Source organism: Spodoptera frugiperda, chromosome 19, assembly GCF_023101765.2.
Source record: "Spodoptera frugiperda isolate SF20-4 chromosome 19, AGI-APGP_CSIRO_Sfru_2.0, whole genome shotgun sequence".
Taxonomy (NCBI): domain Eukaryota; kingdom Metazoa; phylum Arthropoda; class Insecta; order Lepidoptera; family Noctuidae; genus Spodoptera; species Spodoptera frugiperda.
The window spans coordinates 1,412,637-1,425,104 of NC_064230.1; the positions used below are offsets into that span (position 1 = coordinate 1,412,637).

The 12,468-nt window shown below is 35.3% G+C and overlaps 2 protein-coding genes across 3 annotated transcripts; one reads left to right on the forward strand and one right to left on the reverse strand.

The window, feature by feature from the left end:
- Positions 1-1,115: 1,115 nt before the first annotated feature.
- LOC118281030 (UPF0547 protein C16orf87-like) lies at positions 1,116-4,721 on the reverse strand. Of its 2 annotated transcripts, none has more exons than XM_050700600.1 (4): positions 4,490-4,721; positions 3,553-3,719; positions 3,068-3,137; positions 1,116-1,348 (listed from the first exon to the last, which is right to left on the reverse strand). In XM_050700600.1, the coding sequence occupies exons 1-4, from the start codon at positions 4,542-4,544 to the stop codon at positions 1,161-1,163; spliced, it is 480 nt and encodes a 159-aa protein (XP_050556557.1). In that variant the 5' UTR covers positions 4,545-4,721; the 3' UTR covers positions 1,116-1,160. The 2 variants fall into 2 exon arrangements, with proteins under 2 accessions (XP_050556557.1, XP_035457353.1); XM_035601460.2 differs by having other exon boundaries at positions 3,553-3,723; positions 4,494-4,712.
- Positions 4,722-4,913: 192 nt separating this feature from the next.
- On the forward strand, positions 4,914-9,939 carry LOC118281027 (uncharacterized). The gene is made up of 2 exons (XM_035601457.2): positions 4,914-5,352; positions 8,315-9,939. The coding sequence occupies exons 1-2, from the start codon at positions 5,345-5,347 to the stop codon at positions 8,787-8,789; spliced, it is 483 nt and encodes a 160-aa protein (XP_035457350.1). The 5' UTR covers positions 4,914-5,344; the 3' UTR covers positions 8,790-9,939.
- The last annotated feature ends 2,529 nt before the right edge of the window (positions 9,940-12,468 follow it).

Consider the following 12,468-nt stretch of genomic DNA (forward strand, 5'->3'; position numbering starts at 1 on the left):
TAGCATTTCAGTATTCGGGCGTTACTCGGGCTCGGATAGCCGCGGCAAAAGTAAGGAGGCTTTTTATTAATAAAAAAACACAGCATTACTTTAAAACCAAATTATATTTCAATATTTTCATTTTAACTTATTTAATTATAATTATTGATGGTTAATATTTTAGTGGTTGCATTACCTGCTTAGAGACATTAAATGATTACTTAAACTATTCCTTAGTATCAATTTAGTTCTGAAAACAATAGGGTAGATGACTATTTTTCATTTTAATGTCCGTCTCTTATATGACAAAATAAAAGAATACGTGTCTAATATTTATAATTTTTCATTAGGTACCTAACAGACGGACTAAATAGATTTTTAATTTTCATACCCCGTCATCATCACTATTGCTAAAGGACTTGGTTAAGTAATCATTGAATGACTCAGTATGACAGTTATTCGCAGGATCGCAGCCATAAAAATTATAGCCTATAATGTATACAATACAACATACATATAATTTTAGTACTATAAATCACACAAATGATACTGTTTAAAAATTGTCCCCCAAAATTGCTTGGATTTTTCTATTGGGGGTCGAAAGATCCACAAATGTTTTTCTAGGGGTCTAAAGACCCACAACTGTATTTTCTGGGGGTAATTAGACACATAAATAATTTCCTTTGCGGGCTTATTAAACAAGCCAGTAATTTAGTCTTCATCGAATTAATTTCAAAGATTAATGTTTCTTTTTAAAATTATCAAAGTGACCATCGTAAGAAACTTCGTAGGAACGATCGACAGGAGAGATCGTTCGTTTGGCATCTAAAACTAAACAAATATTTTGTCTTGAACATACCTCATGTTATTAATTAAAAATCACGGTTTACTCACGTACATTAATGGAGAAAAGCTCTACTAGTTTCGAGTTACAGTGGGACTCTTCATCATGAGCAGCGTGCGCAGACGCGGCGACGTCACGCGGCCTACTCAGTAGTAGTGAGTAGACTGATGAAAAGTCCCTCTGTGACTCGAAACTAGTAGAGCTTTTCTCCATTAACGTACGTGAGTAAACCGCGATTTTTAGTTAATTTAATATGTCTCACAATAGTTATTATAAAAAAAAACCCATGACATTAAGTTACAATATTTATAAATTCTCTTTATTATTATTTAATAAACTACATATCCGCCGGTGGCTGCCAAGTGACAGAAGATATCTTTCTATTTATCTCTTGTAGAATAAGTCGGCATCTTGCTAATTGTGGGGGTCTCAGTTGTGGTGTGGGGTCTCGGGTCCTCTCCCCGCTGTTGTTGCCGGGAGGGGGGCGTTGGGCTCTACGGAGGGCGCGGCGACGACGGGCACGGGCTGCGGAAGTGTATATTAAATCTATAATAACATACTACTTTTTTTAATCTAGACACACGGCAGTGTGTCCGCCAAGTTCGAGCAAAAAAACCGACACACCGGCCGTGGGTTATATTACACGAACCATTTCGGGCCAAGTTCGACCCACCTATAACTCCAAATCTATTTTATCTACGCATATGAAATTTCTAGTATCTATCGATATCTACTTACTTATCTAAAATACAAAATTTCATTAATGTACCTATTGTAGATCTTGAGATATTGACGTCAGAAAATCGCTATTTTTACTATACACTCACTGACTGACTCACTCATCAAAAACCTAGACCACTTCCAATAGTCGTATTGACTTGAAATTTGGCATGGAGGTAGGTCTTTAGGTCAAGGTAAAGGAAAAAATCTGAAAATGGCCAAGTGTGAGTCGGTTTTAAAAATAATGAAGGTGTAAATTCATACCCCTAAGGAACTAAAACAAAAAAAATATCTATATCTTCCAATGGTCGTACCGACCTAAAATTCGTTACGAAGGTTTGTATTTAGTCAAAGTAAAGTAAAATAAGAAAAAAAGAAAATAAACCTTACAAAAATAAATGAAATCCCACCCAAAACATAAATGTGAAAGAATGCCAAGTTCGATAATATTGGAATGCTTCGCCTATAAAAGAAGTGAGATCTAAATAAGTACCAAGTTCCGTACACAGACCTCAGTTAAAAATGATATAACTTGGCAAGTTTTAATAGAAAATTATATACTTGACTCATTGCGTTTAGTAGGTTTATAACAAAGTGTGTGAAAACTTGCCAACTTGTTATATCATTTTTAACTGAGGTCTGTGTACGGAACTTGGTACTTATTTAGATCTCACTTCTTTTATAGGCGAAGCATTCCAATATTATCGAACTTGGCATTCTTTCACATTTATGTTTTGGGTGGGATCTTTATTAAATAAATTGGAGGGTTTAATCACACAGTGATTATGTCACCCTCATAGGACCCTTAACAAAATATACACATTAACATAAAAGAACTTAATATCTATTAACAAAATAATTTTTAACTAATAAATACAATTTTCTAGCTTTATGTGATAATGGTAGAGACAAAATACTGTTAAATCTACCAACATCATAATTATAGGTGTAGGAAATATTTGTCTTCTTTCGACTTCGCCCCGAACACACTCCGACAGAATATGGTGCACATCTTCTACTATATTGCATACTGCACAGTCAGGTGACTCGACTTTACCCATTATATATGCAAAACCATTGGTCGGAATGTGTCCTGTCTTAAAACATACTACTTAATACTATTTAATTAAAATACTGATTAAAATTGTTCAACGGGCCTCTGCAAGTTGGCTTCGGCCCCTCGTACGCCTTCCAAAGGTCCGAGACCCTGTGGTCCCGTGAATGGAAAGGACATACTAATACGTATCTTATACTAAGCGTGTTTTTTCACGAGAGATGTGGCATGTTACGTTGCTGTGGATGCGTTTGGCTTCCACCAATTATATTCACAATACGCTTTCTGCCAGAACAGCAAAGCGAAGATGTGGCCGAAGATGGAGCACATAGACTTGAATAGTACTTTATCACTCTGACCTTGAATAGACCCGGGTTGTGCCTTGTGCTGCTCCAATTAACCAATCAATTAGGAGGGTTTTATATAGTATTTTTTTATACAGTTTCCATAACTAAGGGTAGTGTACTCACCGCTTTCATTTTTATCCTTTGGTTTAGTATCTTCGTCCATGGAGCGAGACAGAGACCGCTTCTTTGGAGACTGGAATAAAATTTTTAGAGAAATATAAATAGAGTAGATTAGATGACTAAACAGAACGCTCCCAAACGCCGCAAACAGGTGATGGTAAAAAAAAACGTGGTTTATTTCAATGTTTATTTTATGTGATTATATGAATAAGACAAAAACTAAAATGATTAAAATTATAAAAACTTGCGTTGTGTTATGTTGTATGAGTGAGGTTACTGAGGGCCCAATTACCCCCTTCCCAATCTTCCTAATCCCCGATTCCTCAACAACCCTTAAATTCCTAACCCCCAAAAGGCCAGCAACGCCGGCTTATAACGCCGCTAGTGCTTTGAGTGTCCATGGGCAGCGGCGATTGCTTACCATTAGGTGATCCGTCTGATAAAAAAAGTGTTTCCTTTGCACCCTTTATATGTATTAATCTACGCACCCTTCTCTTAATTTGTTTCTGATAATGCTGAGCATCGTAAAACTGTGGTTGTGACCGTCTAACTCTGCCGGTTCGTCTCCGTATATCCTCTACAGCCGGTAAGCAGTCCGCTCCTCGACGGGCTGCGAAGAATGTGTGGCCACATTTACATGATTTCGAGGCTACGGCTACCTGTAATTAATGAGAGAAGGCATTATTATTTATTGGATATGATCATCAAGCAGATAATAAGATTTTGTATAAGGGTGGGAGAGCCATGATTCCACAGCCACACAGAAAACCGACGTGAAACAATGCTTATATTATGTGAGTGAGGTCCCCAATTCCCCAACAAACTCTTGAATTCCTAACCCCCAAAAGGCCAGCAATGCACTTGTCTTCTCCAAAAAATATTTGTGTAAAATATTCTACAATAAATATAGCAGTAGTAGGATTATTTTTTTTAGGGTAAGAAAATCATTAAATGTCTTCTCTCACGTTTGGCGAGCCGAGAGGGAGTATCAGACTCATATTGACTAAACACCACCCCGTTCCTACTCCTGCCCCTGACGCGAAACTCCGGTAAACACGCTAGGTAGTCCGCAGCTCCGGATCAGGCATCAGCCCTACTGAGCCCCATCTGTGGTGGTCTGATGGATCTTTGAGACGCGCGCTAAACGCGACGCGCACAGCAGTAGTAATTAAGTATACAATTTATAATATGTATTATCTCAGAATCCATTTCTAAGATAGCTCAACCATGAAGAAACTTATCATAAAAAAATCAATGGCAATATTTTTTATTCTTAAGCAAAACAAACTTTAACTCAATCACTTAAAGTCTAATTTACAACAAATTAAACATTTTGACAATTTAGGATTTCTATAAAAATGCCTTTACCTAGTCGTAGCTACGTGTATAAAAACAGAAGAAAAAAAATCTTTGTACTGTATTTACTCACCTGTAACTCGCATTTCGGGCAGCTTTTCGCGATCATTTTGTGTTTACCCATTTTTCTTATGTATTAAATTCACTATTTCATAACTAACTAATATTTTCTAACTATAATCTTGAATTTAAAATTAATTAAAATAATAATAACAAATGAAGATAATTTTCTATTGTTGACAACCAATTTGACTGTATAGATTTTGACACTGACAGTTCACAGATAACTAATTGGTGGGTGGAAAGCGCAAACAATCTAACTTTACCAAAATCTTTTAAATCACTACATAGTATAAAACAAAGTCGCTTTCTCTGTCCCTATGTCCCTTTGTATGCTTAAACCTTTAAAACTACGCAACGGATTTTGATGCGGTTTTTTTAGTAGATAGTGATTCAAGAGGAAGGTTTATATGTATAATACATGAATAATGTATCACCATTGCACCCATGCGAAGTTAGGGAAGGTCGCTAGCGCTAGTAATTAATGTAATTAATTATCGTGGTGTTATTACCGCTTTCTCTTTAAATTAATATTAATTAATCTTTTAGTAATTAACAATAATTTCTGTTAGTTATTTTGTTATTAACATTTTACGATAAATGACTTTTCACATCTCTGTGTTGTCGTGATTATAATAGCGTCCATTGTTTACACTTTCCCTGAATTTTCGTTCGGTTTTTCTTGACAGTTGTAAACGTGATGACGTCATAACGCAAGCTAACGTACTATTTGTAAACATCGCGCAAAAGGGAAAGTTATTATTATTGAACATTCGTTTTATGTAAAATGGATTTCGTAAATGAACCACAAAGCGATAAAACTTCATATTTACTGTCGGCGCACTATAAAACGTAGATTTCAAAATGAAAAAGTAAGTACTATCATTTTGTTATTATTTAAACTGAATAAAAATTAAAAATATACCTATACTGAATAGAGGTAATGCCAACGTAGCAATGTGTTATTTGCAAAAAAAAGAAAATAAAAAAAGTATTTCTTCGGCCATGATTGATTGATATCATTAATCAATTTCGCACTTTTTATTTTTATTTAATAATGTTTGAAAATTCGTTTATTATTCGATAACAAAATATTATTTTTTATTACAACCAGGATTGTAATTTAAAACTGTAAAATTATATTAGCAATAAATTGGTTTAACAAGCTCTTACTTAAATCTATTTATAGAAGAAGTTAGTTAGCTGCAGCCTGCGGCCTCGCCCGCTGACCCATGGGATAAAAAGTAGCTTATGTGTTATTCCAGACCACAGTCTAGCTCTGTTCCAAATTGCATCTTAATCCTTTCAGTCCGTTCGATGTGATTGAGTTACAAACATACACAATCTCACAAACTTTCGCATTTATTTATAATATTAGAATGATTAGGTACCTTATTTAGTATTTAAGCGTAAAATAAGGCATTCATCGAAATTGTTAGACAAAATTACCTAAAAGAAATTAAGTGTAATGTGAAAATTCAAAGAACTTGTAGACAATTTTTTTTTATGAAATCCATAGCTATTCGCATACTTGGTTAGGGGTATGTTTTAAGCAAAAGTATGGGCATAGTGTAGAATTAAATTTCTTTAGCTATATCAAAAGCATTAAAGAAATTGCCCTCATCCGAGTTGTGAGGTAGAGTGGCCAAAAGATTACCAGCATTGCCACATTAATTAATTATGTACGTTTGCCCAGCACGGCCCCTCAGAATTTGCATTTATGGTGTACACCATTGCAATGTACTCGCCTCTAGCAGTATATGTACCGATTTCTTTTTCAATGTACCTCTATACTTTTGAAGAAATATGCAAAAAAAGGTGGCCGTGCCAGCCAAACGCTTTCAGCACGGCCCCCCGTGTAACTTGAATAATACATACCGTATTAACAAATGTCTATAACTCAAGAAATGTACTCTATTAATACGTTATATGTGCCGCAACAGTTATTGTGAATTCATAATAACAAATAATATATAGATGTGGATAAGGGGCCGTGCTGGAAAAAATCATTTTAAGAAATATCTAAAAAAAGACAAAACATACTAAGCCAAAAACTATTAAAAAATAATTGATGTTTAGCAAGTAACATATGTACCGCATTGATTTCTCATACAACTTGTTATATTGTGAAAAATAAATCTATTTTAGTTCATTCAGCACGGCCCTCTATAGTTGCCTATATCTTTTTAAATAAGCCGTGTATGTTTACAAAATTCGACTTCCTGAATAACATATAGGAGTACATTCCTTTCAACTAAATTGCAATTCTGCTGTATCAATACTTTAGAAGATAAATTCAATCTAAAATATACATACATTAAAACTGATGGGGTGACCATGATTTCATATATTTGGTAGGTAGGTACATAAATGTTCTATATTTATGTACTTATATTAATTAAATTATGTGACTACATTGAAATAAACATTCTTTTTACCCGACTGTACCAGAAGGACGGTAAGGTTTTTCGAGTGAATGAATGTAGATATGTAGCAACCTTCATTTCTTTGGCACGCTTTGTAGTCTAAACGGCTTTATTAATTTCAACTTGAGAGATGTCGTTATATTCGTCTTAAGTGTGGGTTGTTGTTGTATGGTGGTTTTAAGTGTGGGAGAGCCATGCTTCGGCACGAATGGGTCGGCTCGACCGGAGTAATACCACGGCCTCACAGAAAACCGACGTGAAACAACGCTTGCGTTGTGTTTCGTTGTGTGAGTGAGGTTACCGGAGGCCCAATTCCCCCCTTTCCAATCTTCCCCATCCCCATTCCCGAACAACAACCCTTAAATTCCTAACTCCCAAAAAGCCGGTAACGCACTTGTAAAGCCTCTGGTGTTTCAAGTGTCCATGGGCGGCGGCGATTGCTTACCATCAGGTAATACGTATGCTCGATTACCGGCAAGTCCCATAAAAAAAAAAAATGTGAGAATGACACAGGGTAGGTATAGGTACCCATCAAAAACATTAAAAATAAAAATAACTGATTCTTGGCGTCAAGTAATTAATCGTTTTCTTTTCCTCAAAGCCTATCTAGTGGGATAATATATTAAATAAACGAATATAGTTTACCATATTGTTGATTTGTTTATTTTAATAAAGATTTACTCAATTTAAGCAGTATTTTTTATCCTATTTTCATGTAGAATCATGGTCACCCCATCAGTTTTAATGTATGTATATTTTAGATTGAATTTATCTTCTAAAGTATTGATACAGCAGAATTGCAATTTAGTTGAAAGGAATGTACTCCTATATGTTATTCAGGAAGTCGAATTTTGTAAACATACACGGCTTATTTAAAAAGATATAGGCAACTATAGAGGGCCGTGCTGAATGAACTAAAATAGATTTATTTTTCACAATATAACAAGTTGTATGAGAAATCAATGCGGTACATATGTTACTTGCTAAACATCAATTATTTTTTAATAGTTTTTGGCTAAGTATGTTTTGTCTTTTTTAGATATTTCTTAAAATGATTTTTTCCAGCACGGCCCCTTATCCACATCTATATATTATTTGTTATTATGAATTCACAATAACTGTTGCGGCACATATAACGTATTAATAGAGTACATTTCTTGAGTTATAGACATTTGTTAATACGGTATGTATTATTCAAGTTACATGGGGGCCGTGCTGAAAGCGTTTGGCTGGCACGGCCACCTTTTTTTGCATATTTCTTCAAAAGTATAGAGGTACATTGAAAAAGAAATCGGTACATATACTGCTAGAGGCGAGTACATTGCAATGGTGTACACCATAAATGCAAATTCTGAGGGGCCGTGCTGGGCAAACGTACATAATTAATTTAATTTCATCTCAATTACAGAAACAACACGAAGCACAAATGCGTAGCCTGCAAAAAACAGTTCCACTACAACTGCTTACTCAAATACCACATACGGAGAGAACATTTCAACCTGAAGGGCTACCGACCGTACTATGAAACGCAAAACATTAACCAGATCTGGTTCGAAAAAGTCCTAAACACTGACTTCTTGGCAAAGATGACAAAAATATCCAACAATGAGATCGCTGTACAGAAATTGAACGAAGGAACTACTATTAAACCTACAGAGATGGTGTGTGAAGAGATAGATCTTCACTTCTTGTATCCGACAAACCGCTCACAGCCTTTAAAGTGTAGTTTGTGCTCCGAGACTTATGCTAGGGAGAAGTTTAAGAAGCATTTCATGGAGAGCCACGGTCTGATGCTGAAGAAGTCCTGTGATAAGTGTAAACAGAAGTTTGTAAGTCCTACGGGTGTTGTCGATCATATCTGTCCGGAGTCTGCGGTTGAGTAAGTTTAGGCTTTAGTTTGTTGTATGTAGGTTTTATAATATTTTTATTGTAAGTTAGTTGTATGCTAAGAGGTATGAAGGAAGGGATTAATATCATGTGATTTTAATATTTTTAGTGTCAGAGTCAGGTATAGACGACAAACAAAAATAACTGTCAATTTTTTAAGTCACATATCAAACTGCATAATAAGCCAATCTACCACTGTCACCGTTAGCCGACAAGACAAAATTTTTAAGTACGCATCTGTATGTAACCAGTATAAACTGACCGTTGAACGTTTGGAAAGATCATACAAAGCGAGACCATGGTAAACTGGCCGCGTGTTCATTTTGGTTTGTCGTCTATATCCGACAAAGATGTTTAAAATATTAAATGTAGAATGATGGAAATGTAACCAAAGAGAGTGGAAGAAGTGTGAGAAATGATATAAAAGAGAAAAGAGTATCGTATGCATCGCACGCAACGGATTTTAGTTTGTCTTGTATAGAAACTCATACAACTGCGTCCACTGATCCGCATCGTACGGACCGCATCATCGGCAATGCGTACCGATGACGTCATACGGAATGCGTACGATGCATGCGATGTGGGCTTGTGGACGCTTACCTTTATAGAGTAGAATGGAAGAAGACAGATTATGCCGACCACCAAGTAACTTGGGACAAGGGCAGGAAATTTTATAGTTTTAGTGACTTTGACTCATAATTATGGTATTTATTATTAGCTTATAAGGTCTGAAATATTTATAATTATCCTACTATGGTGCAGGATGCCTTAATGTTTGATTAGAGGGCAAAAAAATATTGAATTTACTGAAAGTATGTAATAGTAATAAGTGTATGAGAACAGTAGACTGTTCCCTTAGTATGAGTTTGCTTTAAGTACGGTCTGATTGGTTGGTTTATTCGCACTGGCCAATCAGAGCGCCGAACGCGCTCTCGCTTCGATTACTTTAAACGTAAAGCAAATTCGTAATAAGCGTAGGTACTGCTAAGTAAGTATACAGCTAAGAAAATAAAGATTGATTATACTAAATAACTTAGCAGACTGTACTATGACATTTTTTAACATATCTAAAGAAAAAGAGGTTGTTGGTACTATAAGTACAGTGTGTTGGATAGACTGGGAATAAAAATCGTGATAAATAATATACTATTAACTATTTGTATTGCGCTGTCGGATATAGACGACAAAATTCTTCAAATTCCTAAACCTCTGAAATACAGTTACTCATGTCTCTGAGACGGACTTCAGTATTCCGGTGTTTTGCAACAGTATGGGAAATTGCAGCGGTATGGGAGATTGTGGCGGGCTTGCCCCATTTAAAAAAATATCTCGAAATGCCAAAAACGCATTTATAGGTGTGTTGTGGGCGGCAGCCATTGCTTACCATCAAGTCATACAAATAAAAGCTGTCGGGCGTAACCTACAAGAAAACATTAGCTAAATTTTTCTAATGTTCATTTTTGTTTGTCGTCTCTATCCGACCGTATCGCACAAGGTTAGGCAAGGTAACTGATTGGAATACGTATGTGATTAGGACCAAAGAAATCAATATACCTACTGTTAATTTTAAATTATCTTCTCTTCTTATTTTGTTTCGTTTATTTTGCATGTGGATACTCTGATGATAACTGAGATTAATAAGAGAAATATGTTTTAAGTATAGAATAGTAGGTAGTATATAAGTAATATAGAATTAGAGATAATGTGGTTGTACACAGAGTTACTTAACCCAGTCCTTAGCAATTGTTTTCGGAACAAAATCGTTACTAAGGAATAGTTTAAGTAATCGTTAAATGTCTCTGAGTACGGCAGATAGATTGTACCTAATTAATTTTAAAGATCTACTTAGTATATCTATAGTATTAAGCATCATGTCTGATTATATTTTAAATGTAGATGTAGAATTTAAGTGTGGGAGAGCCATGCTTAAGCACAATCGGGCTCGACCGTAGTGATAACATGGGTGAGCAGAAAACCGATGTGAAAAAACGCTTGCGTTGTGTGAGTATGATTATTGGAGGCCAATTACACCCCTTCCCAACCCCAGATTCCCCCTTAAATTCTTAACCAGGAATTTCGGGTGTCCATGGGCGGCGGCGATTGCTTACCATCTGGTGATCCGTCTGCTGGTTTACCGACTTATACCATAAAAAACCTTTTTGTTTTTCACATACCTCGATAGACCGGTAACAGCACAAATAAAATTAAATGGACTAATGGGTTAGTTTAGATGCCACAGGAGGCTAAGAAACTCTTAGTGAGGTGATGTCCCAGGAGTGGTTGGTGAAATGACTATAAGTATACTAATTTTCTGTATGATGTATACAAAACTAATATTTTATACTGTACTAGCTATACACACGCGGTTTCACCCGCTTTTCTCAGCTCCCATTGATCAAAGCGTGAAGTTTTATAGCCTGTAGCCTTCACAAAAAGAATTATTCAAATCGGACCAGTAGTTTCGGAGATTAGGGCGTTCAAACTCTGCAGCTTTATATTTTAGGTGTAGTCATATGAATAAAATACTGGAAAATGTGTTCGAATTTGGAATAGAGTATTATTGTAACAAACGTAGATTCACAATATCATAATAATATCACTACATAGTATACAGCAAAGTCGCTTTCTTGGCGCTATGTCCCTTTGTACGCTTAAATCTTTAAAACTACGCAACGGATTTTGATGCGGATTTTTTAATAGATAGAGTGATTCAAGAGGAAGGTTTATATGTATAATACATGCATAATATATCACCATTGCACCCATGCGAAGCTGGGGCGGGTCGCTAGTGATAAATAAATAATGAGTTGTGAATCTGCGTCTGATAATAACGAGTTTTGAATGATGTGTATAACACATAAACAGGGTGTCGAAATTTCGAAATAAGGAAAATATTCTTGTATTCAACTATTTTGTCGATATTTATTATAAATGTGTGTGCCGCATGCATGATAATGAAGAAATGAATAAATATTTAAATTATTGGCTCACTGTATGTTTTATTTTCATTAAATACCTACCACAAGATTTCCTTTAGTTTAGTCTTGTGAAAAATAATAATTGTGATGTTGCTTCGCCTTCAATACCTAAGCTAAGGTATTGAAGGTGAAAAGCAAAATAATGGTAGGTAATCCTTATAGAGCCCTTTCGCCTCTTACTGATTAAAACCCACCCCGTGTCCCGTCTCACATGTAGGTACGAGGGTGCAAGGGACGAAAACTTTCCACAGAATCTGACGCACTGATCCATGCATTACATGTCTTCTTCTAATGATACAGTGACTTTCGTTAAAGGAACCTAAAAGAAAATACTGCTAATATCTATAGATTTGTTTAGTGATTTGGTATTCCCGCTTCTCTCACATCTTGGAGATTTTTAAGTTTACAAGGACCAAAAAGTGAGTTTTTTCTATGGGTAAGTTGTGGTTGTTAAAGTCAAATAGATAAAAACATAATATACGCTTTCATTTTACTTAAAAGTATGAATAAATAAAAGGACGTTGATAACAAAAATTCTTTTCAACGTCCCTAAATAAATAATGATTATTTTCAGTTCGGATCGTTTAAACCGTTTATTATAAAAAAAAATCGACTAAAAATACCACTCTAGTAAAAACCGTACTTCTAATAACTGTCAATAAACAAACGGATACACAACACTATTTGAAAAAAGCTA